This window comes from Endocarpon pusillum (genome assembly GCF_000464535.1).
Source record: "Endocarpon pusillum Z07020 unplaced genomic scaffold scaffold2751, whole genome shotgun sequence".
NCBI classification, from domain to species: Eukaryota; Fungi; Ascomycota; class Eurotiomycetes; order Verrucariales; family Verrucariaceae; genus Endocarpon; species Endocarpon pusillum.
The window spans coordinates 166900-186732 of NW_006916233.1; the positions used below are offsets into that span (position 1 = coordinate 166900).

The 19833-nt window shown below is 48.0% G+C and overlaps 6 protein-coding genes across 6 annotated transcripts; 4 read left to right on the forward strand and 2 right to left on the reverse strand.

Annotated features, from left to right (window-relative positions):
- Positions 1–449: 449 nt before the first annotated feature.
- Positions 450–1671, reverse strand: EPUS_02940 (uncharacterized protein; the record flags this gene model as incomplete). Its single annotated transcript, XM_007804027.1, has 3 exons — positions 450–960; positions 1018–1463; positions 1522–1671. 3 exons carry the CDS (start codon positions 1669–1671, stop codon positions 450–452), a joined length of 1107 nt encoding a protein of 368 aa, XP_007802218.1.
- Positions 1672–3150: 1479 nt separating this feature from the next.
- On the forward strand, positions 3151–6448 carry EPUS_02941 (uncharacterized protein; the record flags this gene model as incomplete). Its single annotated transcript, XM_007804028.1, has 4 exons — positions 3151–3498; positions 3549–4679; positions 4744–4999; positions 6027–6448. The coding sequence occupies 4 exons, from the start codon at positions 3151–3153 to the stop codon at positions 6446–6448; spliced, it is 2157 nt and encodes a 718-aa protein (XP_007802219.1).
- A 1329-nt stretch (positions 6449–7777) lies between these two features.
- Positions 7778–11440, forward strand: EPUS_02942 (uncharacterized protein; the record flags this gene model as incomplete). Its single annotated transcript, XM_007804029.1, has 2 exons — positions 7778–7958; positions 9609–11440. 2 exons carry the CDS (start codon positions 7778–7780, stop codon positions 11438–11440), a joined length of 2013 nt encoding a protein of 670 aa, XP_007802220.1.
- Positions 11441–12873: 1433 nt separating this feature from the next.
- On the reverse strand, positions 12874–13275 carry EPUS_02943 (uncharacterized protein; the record flags this gene model as incomplete). Its single annotated transcript, XM_007804030.1, has 1 exon — positions 12874–13275. The coding sequence occupies one exon, from the start codon at positions 13273–13275 to the stop codon at positions 12874–12876; it is 402 nt and encodes a 133-aa protein (XP_007802221.1).
- A 1165-nt stretch (positions 13276–14440) lies between these two features.
- EPUS_02944 (uncharacterized protein) lies at positions 14441–15625 on the forward strand (the record flags this gene model as incomplete). Its single annotated transcript, XM_007804031.1, has 1 exon — positions 14441–15625. One exon carries the CDS (start codon positions 14441–14443, stop codon positions 15623–15625), a length of 1185 nt encoding a protein of 394 aa, XP_007802222.1.
- Positions 15626–16170: 545 nt separating this feature from the next.
- Positions 16171–18100, forward strand: EPUS_02945 (uncharacterized protein; the record flags this gene model as incomplete). Its single annotated transcript, XM_007804032.1, has 4 exons — positions 16171–16889; positions 16940–17248; positions 17297–17800; positions 17848–18100. 4 exons carry the CDS (start codon positions 16171–16173, stop codon positions 18098–18100), a joined length of 1785 nt encoding a protein of 594 aa, XP_007802223.1.
- Between the last annotated feature and the right edge of the window lie 1733 nt (positions 18101–19833).

A 19833-nucleotide genomic window follows, 5' to 3' on the forward strand; every position in this document is an offset into this window, starting at 1 on the left:
GCACTTGACACGAGATGTGATTCACTTCGACTCGCTATCTTTGCAGATGGTCCACACGGACGTGATCATCTAATCGCTTCTAATTTCGAATCGAGTGTCGACAAGTGAGATAGACTTGTACGGTGTGGTTTTTTTGGCAGAATTTCGAGATGCAGCGTCTTTAGCATTTGCTATGATTACTATTGCTACCACAGATTTCTGCTGGTAGAAGGATAATACTTCTTCCAAACTTTGAGGAATTGGCGCTGCAGCACCAGCAGCAGAATTGGAAGCTCATTACTGTATTCTAGCACTTCAGTACCTATCCCAAGAATATAAGATGAGAACCACATCCCTCGTCAAGCTCAATAGCCTTGGAAAGGAGGCAGCAAGAGGGACGGTGTAGCTCAGCCAATCACATTGCTTTGATTTGAAATGCAAGTTGTTAGCGTGAAAGAGTATTACCTTTCCTACGATGCATCCACCTTCCTGACTGCCACATTCGTGCCTTCCTCAAAGCCAGCGCCCTTGCCCACGATCTCTCCTGCACCACTGCTGTCACTTTGTGTCCGTGAGAGGTCTTGCGGGCTTCGAGATCGCAACCTCATCAGCGGCCAGTGACTGTTCTGCTCCTTGTACCGCATGGTCACAAACGCAACGATGACAGCAAGCCAGTACAGATTGTAGGAGATGACACTGCCGTAGGTTGCGCTGTTCTGCCATCCAAAGATGGAATTGAAGACGCCCCAACCACCTCCGCCATTAAGCGATGGACTGCAGCAATTCACATGCCAAACAGACTGGCGAATATCATAAGTTCCTGGGCCATTGCCACCTTCAGCTGCGTCGCCGCCGGTCAGAACATTCCAGGTATTGGCTTCGAGGAACCAGACTCCGCGAGACATCAGTCCGGCTGCAACAAGGTAGAGAACACAGGTGGAAGCAATAAGGAAGATGCGGATGGGTGCGTACATGCCACCCCTGAACGAGCACTGGTCAGCAACGGTGAGCATATACAGAGGGGAAACGTGTGCATACTTATACACAAGATATCCGATGAGTGCACCAGCTATCAGGCCGCATACCACAGCCAGAGGGATCGAGCTTGCCTTGAGCCCCAGGCCAACACCGCCGATAAATACCACCGCCTCCAATCCTTCTCTAATGATGGTAATGAACGGCAAGATGAACATGGCATACCTCTCGCACCAGGTCTTGAAGCGGCTGCGCATGGTGCCCGTCTTGTTGTCCTTGGCCTCCAGCGCTTTTGCCAACTTAACCCGCCATTTAGCTTGGAGCTTCGAGACACGCAGTAACGCGGCTCCCATCACGGAGATAATTAAACTGGCGACGATGGCAAAGACGCCCTCCCAAATTAGTTCGGCTCCGCTCCAGCTGTTTCTTCCCAGCCCATAGAAAGCCCCAATCATACCAGCTCCAATCATGATGCAGAGTGCGAGACCGGTTCCTGTACCTAGCCAGACCTGCACACAACGTCAATGCCACAACTTTAATAAGCAGCTGTAAGTACGGAGTACATACCTGCTTTCTGAGCTTTTTATACGTTTTAGCATCCTGCTCTGGCCCAATCTGCTGTCTGAGGAAAGCAAGCAGAATGGAGACCACTAAACTTGTTTCCAATGTCTCACGAAACACGATGAAGAAGACAGGGACGGCAAACACGTCAGCCATCTTGATGTTGATGAGAAGCTCACAATGGTCCGCAAAGGCAAGGAAGTGCTTCGAATGGTGAGCCGGTGGGTATCTAATATGAATTGATGTTGATCTGATAAGATGGATGGGTCTGGTCTGATAAAGAGAAGAAACGCACTATGCTAGCTGCCACACACAACATGCAGCAAAATCTTCTCGTTGAAGCTCGCACACAACTTTTCGTTCGAGCAGCACCCTACCCCGGCTCCCTGGTCTACAATGCGCAGGACTAGTATTGTTGGCCGATGGCGGGGTGCACAGCTCACCAAAAGGGCGAAGTTGCCGAAGCTGAAGCTTTGACAGGTGGGGACTTCAGGAGCTTGATTTTCACTTGTACGCCAGTACGTTTGTCTGCTCATTGTTGCCACGGTGGACAAATGATGGAAAAGCGTGAGATTCCTTGTCTTCCAATACTCTATTCTATTGTTGTAGCTGCTGGTATTCACATGTTCAATTTCGTCTGTTCGAACCCTTTTCCTTTTCTACATCTCCGAAGTTTGTGCAAGCACGATTGCAAATCATAATCGTCTAGATTCCAGGCCTTGCCTGCAAGTCCCTTTGTCATCTATCTCTCTGTCAAGCCTTGGAACGGCGCTCTGAGACACAAGCCCTGTTCATGCATTGCTCGACATCCGATCTGATAAGGTCGAAGGATCCCGCTTGTGTGTGGGGCTAGCCATCGCCAAGTCTTAGTGGAGGTCGCGCGCGATCACCTCGGGCTGGATTGGCCAGCACAATTTTATCTGATCTTGCTCATTTTTATTTTGGTACTGAGGAAGAGCTCCATGCTTGAGCGAAGTAGCTGACTATCAGATCGATAACAGCAGAACAGCGCACTCGCAATCGTTCTGACTGCCACATCCAATTCCAAGAAGTCCAATTTTGAGCACACCGCCTACCACTATACACCCTTTCTTTGTGTCACGTTTCACGAGTTTGCTTCAAAGGCCAGACAATCACGAGGATATTACCTACGCTAGCTCGGGCATAGTTCCACTGCGGAACAGACACAAGCTCCGGCTGAAGCTACTGCTTCAAGCTTTTGTCAAGCCGATCTAGACCAGCCCTCGCTCCATGTGCAGCCAGCCTTCACTAAACTGGTTACATGCCGTTGGTTGTTATTGGATCCAAAGAACACTCTAGAGCCTATTCGCCGACAGCAACATTAATGGCTACCAGCTAACACCAGCGGATCAGATAACTTTTTCTTGACGAATCCAATCTCTTGATTATCAAATCTGATCGGCAACAATATCTCCGTTCATCACTAGCATTTGAGCAGCATCGGAAGCCGTGCAGACTGGATAACCTCCATGTCTTTGTTCGGCGGCTACTTCTAGACGATCTAAGCCAAGGGGTGCTACTATGAACTTTCTACTTCCAAGATCTTATCAGATTTTGAATCCTTGATGGGCAAGCAGCCGCACACCTTGACACAGACCCTTTTCATTGAGAGCAATGGCGCTCTCACTTTCCAACTACCTCATCTGTTTTGTCCTCACATTCTGCTCTCTCGCTGAAGCCGCCACTCGTGTCTACAATTTCACCGCCGAGTGGGTGAGGGCAAACCCCGATGGCCTCTTTGAGAGGGCCGTTATTGGCATCAATGGACAGTGGCCCATTCCACGGATCGAGGCTATCGTTGGTGATAGACTGATCGTCAACCTGAACAATAATCTCGGCAACCAGTCGACATCTATTCATTTTCATGGGCTCTTCATGAATGGCACAACCCATATGGACGGCGTGGTTGGCACAACACAATGCGGAGTACCACCTGGAGGCTCCTTCACGTACAACTTCACTGTATTTTTCCGATAATGTCGATCTATCTTTACAATACTAATTTAGCATAGGTGAATCAAGCAGGCTCTTACTGGTATCATTCGCACTTAGACGGACAGTACCCGGATGGGTTTAGAGGTCCACTTATCGTCCAAGATCCTGAGTCACCGTACACTAATCAGTATGACGAGGAACTTGTGATCACGCTCTCCGACTGGTATCATGATGAGATGCCAGGGCTTATCAAGAGGTTCCTAAGCGTTACCAATCCTACCGGAGCAGAACCAGTGCCAAATGCAGCCCTGATGAATGACACGCAAAATCTCCAGATTCAAGTCCAGCCAGGCAAAACTTACCTCATGCGGTTCATCAACATGGCGGCATTTGCGGCGCAGTACCTTTGGATCGAAGGCCACACCTTCCGCATCGTAGAAGTAGATGGCGTTTGGACTGAGGAAGCAGAGGCCGACCTCATCTATGTTTCTGCAGCTCAACGGTACAGTGTACTGCTCACTGCCAAGAACGACACATCTACCAATTTCGCAATCAATGGTGCCATGGACGCCGATCTTTTCGATAAGTTTCCTGAAGGGCTCAACCCAAATGTCACTTCCTTTCTTGTCTACGACCCTTCTGCTCCCTTGCCAACTCCATCTCTGGTCGATGAGTACAATGAGTTCGATGATCATTTGCTTGTACCCTACGACCGTGAACCACTTCTTGAAAATCCAGATTACAGCTTCAAATTGGACGTGAAGATGGATAATCTGGGCGATGGTGTCAACTACGCGTTCATGAACGACATCACATATGTTCGTCCCAAAGTACCCTCCCTTTTCACAGTTCTTACCACTGGCGCTGAGGCTTCAAACCCTGCCATATACGGCATCAACACCAATACTTTTGTCCTCGAGCAGAACCAGGTAATTGAGATAATTCTCAACAATCACGATCCAGGCAAGCATCCCTTCCATCTACATGGTCATAACTTCCAATGTGTGGCGAGAGGCGAAGAGAACAGCAATGATTACAACCCCGAAAATGTGACCTTACCAGAAATCCCTATGAAGAGGGATACATGGGTTGTGAGGCCCAATGGGCATATCGTCATGAGATTCCGCGCCGATAATCCTGGAGTCTGGTTATTCCACTGTCACATTGAATGGCATGTTGACAGTGGCCTGACTGTCACTTTCGTCGAGGTACGCATGTCTCATCTCTCCTTTCCCCTCTCTAACAGTCAATACTAATTCATCATTGTACTAGGCACCCCTCGAATTGCAATCCTCTCTCTCCATCCCAGCAAACCACTACGCCGCATGCAATGCTGCTAACGCGTACCCCAAATTCCAAACCCAGGGTAACGCCGCAGGCAGGACGACTGATCTCCTCAACCTCGAAGGAGCACACGTTAGCCCGGCACCACTGCCAGAAGGCTTCACGGCGAGAGGTATTGTGGCGTTGGTCTTCAGTATCTTGGCGGCGTTGCTGGGTATTGCGGCTGTGATATGGTATGGTGTTGGTGAGCTGGCACAGACAGGGCAAGCCTCTGGGATGGAGACGGTGGGAGTTATCACGGAGAAATGAATGGAGTCGAGGAACGTTGCTGCTGAATAGCTGGGTAGGAGGGCTTATGACGAGGAGCTATACTACAGGATTCGGGTTTGCTTATTGCTTCGTACTTTGTGTTTATATAATTAGTGAGGAATATACTTTATGTTACAATACTGGCCTTGTTTCACAAAATCTCATATTTTCACTTTCTTCCGGTAAGACTCCTAGGTAAAACTACGAGTTTTACCACTAAGATTGTCTGATGGTCTACCTAAGAGACTAACATATACTACCTGCCGACATCCTCCCTGTTTCAGCACTTTGTCCTTGTATATCTGCGGGTTCGGTCAAGTACTGGCAAGAGACACCTTAAAATCAAGACCTTCCCAGTATTGCCTAAGCTGCGGATACTTCGTCTTCCATGGATGTCGGGAAAGTGCACCGACATAAAGCCCAGCACACTACATATCGCAATCTCGGCCAAAGTGATGGAATTTCTAACCAGGAAGTGGCCATTACTCTACGCAGCCCCGTCCGCCAGTTGTCGGAAAACCACCATCAACCTTGCGCGTTTGCCTAGCTGTCCATGGCTCGCTCTGCTTATCCTTGCCTCGCATCTTCTCCAAGATGCTGAGTTCCAGAGTGGCGCACATACCTAGCAGAGGTTCGGTTGGTGCTTCAAGTCTTTCGGGGGGTAGACAGACCATCCGTCACCACCTCAACTTGCTTAGCAGATAATCTATCGTCCTCATCGCTAGGCAGCATAGGCAGATCAGGATGCTTCGCTTCTAGCCATTCACGGATAGAGTGGCTCTCGTAGACAGCTTGTCCGGTCTCATTGTTGATCAAGACTGGAAGTTGCCTTAATGGACTGTACTTTGGTGTTTCCGTGTCTGAGTCCCATGGCACTTCGGTCTGAAGGGTGAATGGGATGCGGAACACGTGACTTCAAGGCTCCAAGTATCCCAGTACTCCGTACTGTCGCCTCTGCTTAGGCGCCGCCGTTTTCGACGGCAAGACGATCAACCCTAACTACCTTGGTCGCGCGGCTCGCGAGATGGTTGACTTCGTGGCGGCCATTGAGGTAGCGCAGGCGCTGGACATGATTGATGACAAGACGTTATGGGTCGAAATCGGGCCGCACCTTGTCCGCGCGGGCTTCGTGCGTAGCCTAGTGCCGCAGGCGCGCGTGGGCTCTTCGTGCCGGCGTAACGAGGAGAATATAGCCACTGTAGCCAAAACCGTTGTTACGCTGCATCTAGCTGGCGTGACACCATGTTGGGATGAGTACTTCAAGCCTAACGAACAGACTTACTCTTTGCTCAACCTACCCAAGTACTCTGTACATGCTATCGCTAAAAACCTGACCTCATCAAAGGCGAGTTGCGTTTCCAGACCTGAGCACTTGCTGTTTTAGCATAAGCGACGAGTAGACTAAGCCGACCTGAACCGTGGATGTGTGCAGCCCTGCTCCAAGCTTCCACGTGCCTGAGCAACCGATCTATGTTTTGTGGATCCCAGATTACGCCCTGGACAAGCTGGGAAGGTCTTCTTCCGGGTGACTAGCCCGGATGGGACTGGCTAAAGATTGAACTCCTGGGTTCCATGTAATAGTAATTTGTATGGTAAGGGGTAAAAAGTTGAGTGTGGTGTGATCTTGCAAAGTGGCCAAATGCTTTTGCGTGCTACGGAGGGGGCCTAAAGTGATCTTTAGTCAGGCTCTAGTAGCGGCTAGTTCTCATACCAGATTTCAGCACTATGATTCGTCAGTATGAAGCTAATTTTGTACGCAGCCACTCAGACGAGCTAATTTGTTACATCTAACTTCTTTTAGACGTAGCTGTTTTGTGTAAAGGACATTTATCAGAAAAGATACAGAGTCGTGCTTCAAAAGTCATTGATATACGCTAAAACTAGAGCGCCGCTAGAAAACTCTAGCTGAGCTTAGTGCTGTGTAGTTCGTGCTCTATAGAGAAGAAGCCCTGTAGTGACCCCTAATTGTTAGGCATTCGGCTTATTAGCTGCTCTAACATCCTAATAGAAACTAGCATAACACTACTGACAAAATAGCTAGCCGTACTTTATCATAGTTAGCGTATATTAATGACTTTTGAAGCACGACTTTGTACTAGCACTGAGGCTAACATTACTTCAGGCCTTCCCCGTAGTAGGGACTTGTTAGATCGCCTACTTGGCCACCCCTTACTACAATACCAGGCATACGTACTACGGCTACAGGCCTAATTTTTCTACCCCCCCCTTGGTCAAAATATCTTACAAACGCCACTTTTACATACGCATCCCTGTCAGCATCCCTGTTGCTATTTTGCACGAATTTTGTCAATCTGCAAATTCTGCAAATGCTGCGAATTCTATAAATCCTGCTCATTCTATTAATTCGATATGGATACTAATGAGTCTAATAGACCTTCTACTCCTCCTCATTCCTCTCATTCCTCTCATTCTACTCGAGATCAACGTCTACAAGTCCAAACTCTACACGACGCAGGCTATTCGTACAACGAAATTCGTCGGCAGTTACCAAATCTTACTCGAAGTCAAATCCAATATGCTATTCGCAATCGATTAACACCTAAAAAGCATACTGGGCGACATTCAATTATTACTGAAGAAGAACTTGAGCAAATTATTGCGTGGATTTGTTCTTCTGCAGCTAATTGACGTACTCCATGGATCCAAATCCCCCTTGCTATGAAGATCAATATCGGATGGTATGCCATCCGAAATGCTCTACGAAGAGCAGGCTTTTCACGTCGAGTTGCTCGTCGTAAACCTCTTATTTCTGAAAAGACTCGAAAAGCGCGTTTTCGATGGGCTTCTGAACATGTCAATTGGACGTATGAACAATGGAAAAAGATACTATGGAGTGACGAAACATGGGTTAATGGAGATCAACATACTAAAACGTATGTTACTCGTCAATCTAGCGAGGAGTGGGATCCTACGTGTATTGTTGAACGTTATCAACGACGTAAAGGTTGGATGTTTTGGGGTTGTTTCAATGGTGATAGAAAAGGTCCTGGTATCTTTTGGGAGAAAGAATGGGGTACTATCAAAGAAACAACATATCGAGAGCATATCGTACCTTTTATTGAGAATTGGATACGAACAAATAGCAGCGAAGGATTGATATTTATGCAAGATGCTGCACCTGCTCATGCTGCTAAGGGTACTATTCAAGATCTTCGTCAACGTGGCATATCTTGTATCCAATGGCCTGCATATTCGCCTGATTTGAATCCAATTGAGATGGTATGGAATTGGATGAAGGATTGGATACAAGAGCGTTATGGCGATACCCTGCACAAGTACGATGAGCTACGAACAGCTGTTAATGCTGCATGGGATGCTGTGCCCCCTGAATATCTCAAGGAGTTGCTTGAGTCAATGCAGGAGAGATGTCAAGCAGTTTTAGATGCCAATGGAAAACAAACTCGATTTTAGTAGACTAGTCCTAATTGGGCGATTTTGTGTATATCTATACTCAATTCTGCATAGTAGGTTTTGTACGGATACTAGCGTTTTCGACCAGGGGGGTAGAAAAATTAGGCCTGTAGCCGTAGTAGTAAGTATTCGAGCACGGCGCTAGTAGCAACTAGTTTTGATACAGCGCCACATCAGTGTCTAGAAGCTTTTAAGACCTTTGTTCATATTGATTGGACAAAGCAATGCCGCTTAGCTGTTCAAAGCTAGCTGTCTTGTTTGAGGCCTGTTTTACTACGTATTATACGTAGTAGAGATACTAGCGCCATGGTAGAGCACTTCAGAGCAATGGGGCCCCAAACTTGCTCCGCCACCTGCTTGCCAATTGCACTGCCAGAAATTTTGCCAAAAACGGTTAGGCATCAAGGCACCTTTGTACTAGAGCAGTGAAGCCCTCCAATAACCATAATTTATAAGATTTACCGCACTCCCTGCTTTCGTTCCAGTTATCAAAGTCACTGAAATGACGGCCATTCTTCAAATTTATATTCAGAGCTTGAAAAATTGCATATGAACTTGATCCGATCGATTACGTAGGAATGAAGAGCCCACAGTGCCACCTGTTTCTTAAAAGACTTGCAATGGTATGGAAGCTAGCTACCACCGCCAAGCCCGATCACCACGTGACAACCCTAAACATTGCGATCAATGCCATGATTTCCAAAAAAGGTTGCTCCGCTGTGGAGAGCAAGTCCGCGTTGCTTTCGATGTTGCTCCCAGAAAGCTTATAGTATCAGCGTCACAATGCTGCCGCTGTGCTATTATCCTTAAAGCTATTGAACAGTATGTTCCAGAGACACGAGAGATTCAAAGGTCTATCGCTCGCATTTATGCTCGAGGGCCAGCCAAGCTTCCACCCAATACATTGTCGCTTGAGATATACTTTAAAACTTCGCGACCGAAGCTTGAAGTGGAGATCTACGCAACGTGCGCAAAAGTCCTCCCAGGTATGAATATTCCAATTCAATTGCTGTATACAATAAACCTGGGCCTTTCTTTGCACTAGATATGTAAATGCTAATGACTCTATGATCCAGAATCGGTTGCGACTAACGGGGTGATCACCAATGCAGACCGAGTATTTGAACCAAAGGATGCAATATCGGACGAAAGCCTCTCTTGGGTTCGGTTGCGCATCAATCAATGCTTGGAAAGTCATTCGAAGTGTTCCAAATCGTCCAAAAACTTGCTCCCCACCCGAATTTTATCGTTTAAGAAGAATTCGACTGGGTCCATCGAAGTCTCACTCAAAGAAACCAACAACGCACGCGGCGTCTATGCCTGTTTCAGCCACCGATGGGGTGCATCAGATCAATACATGACTACACGCGGCATCTACGCCGACATGCTCCAAGGGATTCCTTGGACGTCTATTCCACGAACCTTCCAAGACGCAATAAAGTTCTCGCTATCCTTGGGGATCGAAAATATCTGGATTGACTCCCTTTGCATCATCCAAGATGACCCTTCTGATTGGCAAGCACAAGCTGCACAAATGGCCAGTATATATCAGAACTCTTACATTACTTTGGCAGCGACCGCTTCTTCAGATAGTCAAAGTGGCTGCTTCTGGCACTCCGATGCTTCCTACGAGAAGGCTTTCCAGACAGAAATTGGTGATTTTTCGGTCCGAAAAACTTTGAAGCATTGGGAAAGGCTATGGGCGTCAAATTCATCGTTGGTGTTCCCACTGCTCTCAAGAGCATGGGTTTTTCAGGAGCGCCTGTTACCATCGAGGGTGCTCCATTTCTCCCATCATGAGCTTGTTTGGGAGTGCATGGAATTTGCCGACTGCCAGTGTGGAGGATATTATGTGCCGTCCAATCCAAAATCCAGTGACTGGACCAAGGAAGAGTCCTGGTGGTTAGCTGTTGAACTCTACACGTCGTTGCACCTTACACATCAGCAAGATCGTCTGCCAGCCTTCTTTGGCTTTGTTAGCTTTTATGCTCAGTCCACTGGTGCTTCTATTCAGAAGGATTACTTTGCTGGACTATGGAGAAAGTCTCTCCATAAAGATCTACTTTGGAGGATAGAGTCATCAGCCTTGGATTTAGGGACTCCACCTACTCGTCTATGCCTCTGCTTCGATGGCACCCGAAGCATAGATGGAAACTGGAGATGCCAGTACTCATATTCGGCGGCTTGTTCGGCGCAGTGCCTTAGTCAACGACAGTTCTGCCGATATGGGCAATCAGATGCAGCTGTTCCATATGACTTCGAATTTGTAGGCTCATGTTCTGGTCGGGAAGACGGGTTTACCTCGATACCACTATTGCGAGATATGTATGGAAAAGAAAAAGAACGTCTGTCTTACGACAGAAGTCCCTATTTGGCACCATCGTGGTCATGGGCTTCAGCTCGCACTCGGGTCAATTTTTGGAATGACGTAAAAGGACAACGCCAAAATGACTGCGAAGTCAACCATATTGAAGTTAACCACGACCATCAGAATCTCGTTGGTTCGATAGCTTCAGCTTTGCTGAGGGTTAATGGTCACATCACTGCCGCACTTCTGCACTATCAAACTCTTCCAGATCCGACCAATTCAATGGTCCGAAATCACGACATTTTGACCTACGGCTTGCAGATTCGGGATGATAAACGCCTTCTTGATTTTCATCCTGATTATGTATTTTCCTTGGAGGGAGAAAAGTGGCTTCCTGCGGGTGCAAGAGTGTTTCTGCTTCACATTACTTCCGGTGTCCACATGGTTCTGATAGAAAAGAGCTATTTTGAGTTGGATTGGGAAGAAAGACTTACGATTGCGGAGTCGGGATCAAACCAAGGTAACCGCTTGAAGGATAATGAAAAATACGTGCGTATTGGAGTTTTTAGGATTCCTGACGACAGAAGTGTCCGCTACACTACGACATATTGGGCGAATAATATCGAGATTGTATAGTGCCGGTTGCCGCCTGTGTATGCCTTTGCAAATTCCTGCTCAGGAGGAGCATTCCTCTTGCAGGCTAGATAGCCACTGTGCCTGCAGCCAAGTCCGGAAGCACTCAATGTTTGTCTCGTATATACCTTTCGGAGGGCAGATTCTGGATCCATATCGGTTGGGCAAGAGACGGAAGGTAGAAAACGGGGGCGTGGCTGAGCTCATCACGAAGCTGCATGAGCTGCTGTGGCGGTGCAGTCTGAGCGCGACTGAGCCGACTTACATAAAGCGGCATGGGGGCCACCCAGAAGCGGCCGTCCAGATCGGTCAGTTTTGGTTGAGTTATAACGTCCAAAGGAATCCAGCAATACCAGTTAGAGTTACCGATTACAACCATCACCGCCCGATGAATCAATACCCACTATCGTCACAGCCTTGTTCTTACCTCGTCTTAGTTGGTACGACTTCTACGTTGGTCCTCCAGAACGCGTATGTTGGCGAGTTGAACTGTAATTAATACAGCTACAGTGAGCTTGAGAGACGTTCCAATTTAAGTCTCCCGATATGAGAATAGTAAACAAACGGCGGAGTCTGGGGACTTGATTGTAGGATTTCAATAACATGGAGATCAATGTACAAATGGACGATAATGTCCATCTCAATAAGAAAGGGAGCACATGGGAGCACATTCAGTGACAAAGGGAACAGATGTCATCTGTTTTAGAGAACATAAAACTAGAGTTAGAGAGTGGCTCAGAATCCGGCTCTCCTAAGAACCCCAGAGTAAAATTCAATTGATGCTCATTGTTGCTTAGGCTTAGAAAAGCCTTGCACAACTACGGCTCTGGGCTGCTTATTCACCGCTCAGGTTACGGTCGTATGCGCTCAGGTTTCAAAGTGGAAATAGAGTTTTGGGGAGGTCAAGATTCAGATGCGAGTACAGTGGGGTGGGGGGGGGGTACTATATGCAAGATCTTCTTGATAGAATTCTAGGACAAAGGAGGGAAGCGAGGAATGGGCAGGAGTAGAAGAATGAGAACTTTCGATGTGGGAATGGAGAGATTACACCCTTGTGGAGATCGGGTGGGTATGGGAGTGTGGAAATGTTTCGCTTTCAGAAGGCAGAGAAAATAAGGGTATAAGTTCTCTGGAATAAGAGCATGACATCTGTGGAAATTTCAAATGGGATTTTGCATTACTTGTCCGGGAATCAGCATGCGGAAAGTTTCACACTTGGAGATACCAATGTTGCAAAGCGTATTGTAGAATTCGGATCCCTTTACCTAGAGCTTTGCATGTTGAGCAGGTGATTGGCCACATCCTTCTCTCCTCAGCTACCACTCCAACAAGACATGTTGTTCTGTAGACTGTACAAGGCCATAGCGTCAGTATGTCGACTCATAAATGAAATGGAGGGTGTTGGAGGCTCTTACTTGAAGTTCCTAGTATCAGAGTTACTCTTCATCGTCGGTCTCCGGGATTACCTCGAGCAGCCTCGGTGACTTTGTACGCGAGACTCTAGTGTCTGTGCTGTCTCTCTCCTTGTCAGCTTGAGCGACGGTGTTGCAGGGTTTGCCGGTTTTGGCTGTCGAGCCTTCGACCTTGGTGTTTTCATCCTTGGCAGCAGTTTCGGATGCTCGTTCCCTCTCCTTCACGCAATCTGGAGCAAGTCTCTTCTGAACTTCGATGTACTCCTGGATCTGCTCCTCGGTCCATGCTCCATGTTTGATGTAGCCGACAAAGCTTCGTGGAGAAGTCTCGCCCATCAAGTAAATGCCGCTTTGCTTGGGCGTCAGGCGTTTTGCCTCGATCTTGATTTTCGGTGGGTCTACTTTTGGCTCTAGATTCTGATCCATCCTGGCAAGGTGTCCTAGCTGATCAGATGGAGAAGGGGGTGTGGTAGCGTGTAACTTACTGAAGAGATATTATGTTATTGCGCAGTTAGATGAAGACACAAAGTGGTGGAGAGAAACAAAAACAAAGAAAGTAGGTTTTTGAAAGTAGAAGCCGTAGGCTGTGACTGATCAGAGATTCTTTGGGCTGTGCGGCTTAAGTGGTTGTGTTGTTGTTGAAGATGTGGCTGAAGCTTTTTCAAGGCACTGAAGGCTCGTATCAAAGTAGGAAATAATTTCTTCACCTGCTCTCCAGAATAAGGCCAAATACAGAAGCGTCATGTGCTGGAGGAACTGAGCGAGGTTTACCACCAATCTCAATCACGAATGAAGCAACTGAACAGGGGAGGGGTAGTAAGGCAATCAACTCTCGTCCCTTCTAATCCGAGATCTGCAAGAAGGTGAGCCTTGATTCCCATGTTTTTGGGTTGTCATCTTGTGTGAATCCTTGTTGCACAATGAGCGGGACTGATCACCACGAAAGACAGGAAGTGTGTGATAGCACTGTTTATGCCTGTGCAGAGATGTGACAGATATATTTAGGTCGAGAAGCATCTATGAATGAAAAAGAGACAGCCCTTCACAGTTAGACTTCTCAATTATAATGGGACTTCGAGAAAGATAGCAACAAATTTGGGTCACTCCTGCATGGACGCGTTTTAGGTCCTAAAGCTTTCTGTTGTAATTGTGTAGACAAGCTCACAACTGCATCAGCATTGATCCAGCACGTATGACTTTTCTGAAGAGTTGGAGATTGTTGCAGCTTACGACTCGACTGAGATGTGGTCGGAGGTGGTGCTTCGGCATCTACGGAGGGGCTAACGCGATAGGGTAAAGGCGCCTTTTGGCAGATTTGGACGTACCATACTAGTAGTACGCATTACAATCCCTCCGGCCTTTTACCGTTCTCCCAGACTCCCACTGCCTAGGTGGAAATATTTGCCTCCTTTCTTGTCAGCACCATAACCCACAACAAGACTTCCTACGAGCTGCGCAGCCCATCCTCCTTGCATCTCAAACTCGAAGGCTATCCTACATACCGTCTGCAAATCGTGCGCTCGCTATTGAAATACATCTTTTATCGCCTAAGAAATCAGCATCATCGCGTAAGGAATCAACATCATCTGTCATGCCTGGACGGACACTTCCTACCCTTCCTCGTTCAGATGTGGCCTCGCACAATTCCTCCAAATCCTGCTATGTCACAATCGGGACAAAAGTCTATGATGTCACCTCCTTTCTACCAGACCACCCCGGAGGTGGTGACTTGATCATCGAATATGGAGGAAAGGATGTCACACAAATATTGAAGGATGAATTATCGCATAGCCATTCAGAAGCCGCCTATGAGATCCTTGATGATAGTCTGATCGGGTTTGTTGCAACGGAGCCGGTGATGAAGACTGTCGTCGAAAGCTCGCACCCTGATGAGATTGTACCCTTGCCTCCATCGGCGACTGGCGAAGCTGAATTGCGCCACAATGGTGTTGATGGTGATCTGAAGCAGCGACCTGTATATGCGGCTACAGGAATGTCTTCAGCGGAAGACCTGTCAAAGGAGACGGATATATCTATAGATTACAAGACACACAAGTTTCTTGACCTAAACCGACCTCTGTTTCCCCAGATTTGGTACGGAGGCTTTTCAAGGGATTTCTATCTGGAGCAGGTTCATCGACCGCGCCATTATCGAGGTGGCGACTCTGCACCGCTGTTTGGAAACTTCTTGGAACCGCTGAGCAAAACTGCTTGGTGGGTAATACCGATAATCTGGCTGCCACCCGTCGCATACGGCACCTACTATGGCTTCAAAGGTCTCTCCGCTACTTCTGAAGCTGTAGCGTACTGGTTTCTGGGTGTCTTTTTTTGGACCCTGTTCGAATACATCCTGCACCGGTGCTTGTTTCATGCTGACAAGTATCTTCCCGATAACCGAGTTGGGATCACGGCGCATTTTCTGCTGCATGGCATTCATCACTATCTTCCAATGGACCGATATCGTCTAGTAATGCCTCCCACGCTGTTCTTGGTCCTTGCTACGCCATTCTACAAGCTTGCCCACTTAGTCTTCGCGTACAACGAGTTTGCAGCCATTGAAGTGTTCTCAGGTGGCATCTTCGGGTACATTTGCTACGACCTCACCCACTACTTCCTCCATCATCGCAATCTACCTTCCTACTACAGGGAGCTGAAGAAGTACCATCTCCAGCACCACTTTGCAGATTACGAGAACGGTTTCGGAGTAACAAGTCGGTTCTGGGATCGGATTTTTGGGACACAATTGGAATATGTGAAGCCGGTGAAGGCGGCATAGGCTGACGGCTTTTTTAACATGCCCTTTTATGTCGTTGTCCATAATCAATTGCATGGCATGGTGTTGGCAGGCATGGGTAGATGCATGACGGCAGCAAGAGCACGTCTCATAATTTCTTTCAATATGCAAGGTTATGCATATTGTTGTACAGCATTGTATGTGATAGTAAAAGGAACATGTCTTGAACCTTTCACCTCAACTGACATTCTCGCTACTTGCACTTCCCACGTGACCCGCTTTGCTGTAAGACGTACGCTAACCTCTATTTGGTCAGGGCCACAACTTCCACTTTCCCCTCAAATTTTTCAGCCTCCACTTGTCCAGGAAGAAGACTGCAAGTGAATCCGTATCAGTTCCTCTTCAGCGATATCAAAAGACGACAACTGCTACATATCTCTGCCGTAGAGTGTTGTGCAAATCCAGGAAAACAGGAAGGGTTCGCTTTGCAAACGCTCATCTGCGCATCGAGTCTAACCTGGCGAAAGTGACTTCACCCTCCACATCAATTCTTGATTCCTCAAGCAGCCTTCCAACCAATTATCATCATGTCAGGTCTCGATGTCGAAGCTCTTCTTGATTCCACGGCAGCAAATGGCGTCAAAGAATCAGAGTCTCACTCCAAAGATCGTGATCGCGAAGACCGACACAAAAGCGATCGCTATGAGCGCCGTGACCGCGACCGACATCGAGATGGCTCACGAGACCGGGACAGAGACCGAAAGCGACGTGACCGCAGCAGAGACCGTCGACGAGACAAGGATGGCGACGAGGACATGAACAGCCCAAAGAGCGACCGTGCAAGTGCTAACGGGAGCTATAGAAGCAGAAAGAGAAGTCGATCCCGAGATAGCGATCGACGCCACTCTCGGCGTGATAGGCATGGAGATGACAGCTACCGAGGTGACTTCTATCGGGGAGGGCGTCATGGAAGATCCCGATCAAAATCTCCAGCGGACGATAGATACTATCGGCCTGGCGTAAATGGTAGAGTCCGTCGTGACGAAGTGGAGCCAGAAGGTGATAGGCCTAGGTCTAGACGTGATGATGATAGGAAACGACGTCGATCTCCAAGTCCTAAGAAACGTGCTAAGAGCAAGACTCCAGAGCCTCAGCTTACCGAAGATGAACGTGACCGACGTACTGTCTTCGTCCAACAGCTTGCGGCGCGGCTGAGGACCAAAGAGCTCATCCAATTCTTCGAAAAAGTCGGACCTGTCAAAGAGGCTCAGATTGTCAAGGACCGTGTAAGTGGTCGATCCAAAGGGTGAGTCTCTTTTCTTTGCGGGTTGTGACGCTTTGACTGACTTTTTGTAGTGTTGGCTACGTCGAGTTCCGTCAGGAAGAGTCTGTTCCGCTTGCGATACAACTCACTGGACAGAAACTGCTCGGAATTCCAATCATCGCACAGCTTACTGAAGCAGAGAAAAACCGTCAAGCCCGCAACCCAGAAGCTACCAGTGGCAACCATAACAGCGTTCCTTTCCATCGGCTGTATGTTGGTAACATTCATTTCAGCATCACTGAGAGCGACTTACAGAATGTTTTTGAACCGTTTGGCGAGCTAGAGTTCGTTCAGCTGCAGAAAGAGGAACAAGGCAGAAGCAGAGGTTATGGCTTTGTACAGTATGTTCTTGGACCTTGCAATGTTGTTCTACCTCTGACTCTTGGCAGGTTTCGTGACCCGAACCAGGCACGAGAAGCACTCGAAAAGATGAATGGCTTTGATCTTGCAGGCCGACCCATCCGTGTAGGTCTTGGCAATGACAAATTTACCCCTGAGTCTACAGCAAATCTCCTCCAACGCTTCCAGGGTCAGGGCCCAGGCCCAGGCCCGAATCAGCTCAACTTCCAAGGATCTGCCTTCTCTGGCTCTGGAGGTCGTGGTGCTCAAGCTGGCGGCTCTGGAGGAAATTTTGACCGTGCTGGTGGCCGCGACAACGAGAAAGGCGCTGGTGGTGCTAGCGCTCTTGATGACACAGATGTTGCCGGTGTGAATTTCAATAACTACAGCCGAGATGCATTGATGAGAAAACTTGCTCGCACAGACGAGCCTGCAGAACCTGCTGAAGACAGACGCAGAATGGCTCAGCCGAAAGCCGAATCGAAGCCACTACCTGTTGCCGTGAGCCAAGCCAGCCGCTGTGTGCTTCTCCGTAACATGTTCAATCCGGCCGAGTAAGTAGCGTTCATACATTTCAAGTACTCCGCTAATCCATGCACAGAGAAGAGGGTGATGCCTGGGTCAAGGAGCTCGAAGACGATGTGAAGGCTGAATGTGAAAAGAAATACGGTCATGTTGTCCACATTGCCCTTGATCCAAACACTCAAGGTGATATCTACCTCAAGTTTGATCGTGTACAGGGAGGCGAAAATGCCATCAAGGGACTCAATGGAAGGTTCTTCGGTGGTCGGCAGATCAGCGCTCAACCTATCGTCGACGCTGTCTACCGCAGTCTTTTCTCTAAAGCTATCTAGGGACAGTGGTGTTGGTGTGCAGCCGGGGAGGGTGGCTGGTGGCACTGACACATGATAGACTCATCTGCTTCAACAACCATATTGCGCTTTACAGGTGATGGAGAGACAGCGACGTGGGAGACATCCTATTCAGCGGCAGCGGTTTCAGGTGGCAGAGCATTTCAATAACAATTCCATGGTAGGTTCCAAATTCAATCACTACCAGTGAATCGACGTAACAGACTCCTCCATATTATCTAAATTCTTGAGCATACTGAACTTCATGAGAGTACTGTGACCCATCAGCAGTCAGTTCGAATGTCAAACCACTGGCAGATCCCTCCATCTATCCGTCATGTTGTCCGCCTATGTAATACCACGCTTCTGAACATCCACTGGAGCCTGGCGGATGATGTTTGTCCGTTGCAAAATGATATATTACGCAATCGGGAAGGTGTGCAAATGCGGTGGCATATGGTTGTTTAATGGTGAGGACGTCGGTCCATGTATACTGATGTCCTGCTGGGTGAGGCCTCTGTGCCCTGCACAACTGGTTGCCTATGCATCAAGTAGGTAAGTGGATCCGGTATTGTCAGGTTGCAAGGAGAAGGCGTCTGTTGGCCGCTTCATGGCCGCACATTGTTGTGCTTTTAAGATATTGATATCATGTTTCAACTGACATTTGACCCTGGAGTCGTCTTGGGTAAAAAAAACGGGTAGGGCATTATGCTGCAAGAAGCTGAATGTGACTACAACATGGTCAGTAGAGGTCTTTCATGTATTATCCTCACCCCTGTCCAGGTCCCATATGAGGTGATTGTTGACCACGTACTCTTTCATAACCAATATCCATTCTTGACCCTGCAGCCAGCATTCAGTATCGTCTATCGCGCCTGGCAACAAGTGAATAAGAGTCCAGGCGGGCTGTTGTGCCCTCGTCGTCGCCAAGCTTCACAGGCACACCCCAACCGCCTTTTTAAATTTGCCCTTCCCACTCATTCTTCATCCACCACCAACCCACCACCAACGCTTTACGTTTCTGGTCATCATCAAACCTTCTCAGCGATGATTCTTTCATCCATAGCTCGCGATGTCTTGCATCGTTGATGTATTTCAGGACTGGTTGGGGTGAGAAGTGGGTCCTTCAGTTCAGGTAAGAGATCCACCCTGGCATTCCTTCTGACCAAACGCTACCCACTCACCACCAACATTTCACGTTTCTGATCATCATCAAACTAACCAGAGATGGTTCTGTCATCAACAGCTTGCAATGTCTTGCATATTTGATACTTTTCGAGACTTTTGGCGGTCATGCCAAGTTCATTTGTCTCAGGTACTAGAGGAGATCCACTGCCCCCAAGCTTGACCCATCCACCACCACACCGTACTTGGTGTACCATCCTGCTGGGCCTTGGGCAAGGTTCGAGAGCTGATTATCTGACTAGATTTTCATATGAAAGGACTTCCATAAGCTCATCGCTCATTCCGAGCTCATTTTCCTTGATCGACCTCCCTCCGTCAGATCATATCTCGAAGGTCAAAGTGAAAATTCTTTCCATACAAAGCTTCGCGTGATCAGCGAACGTGAAGCATTTATATCAGCTTACTCCCCTTGAAGGCATCGAATCTTGCTCGGGTGCATGTCTGTATCACCGTTCCGATCAAATATCCCTGTGCTGACAACGCTAGTGGTCACCTAGTCCATGATCCAACTTCTTGAATGTAGTCGAAGCTGTACAAGCGTGCGTTCTCGG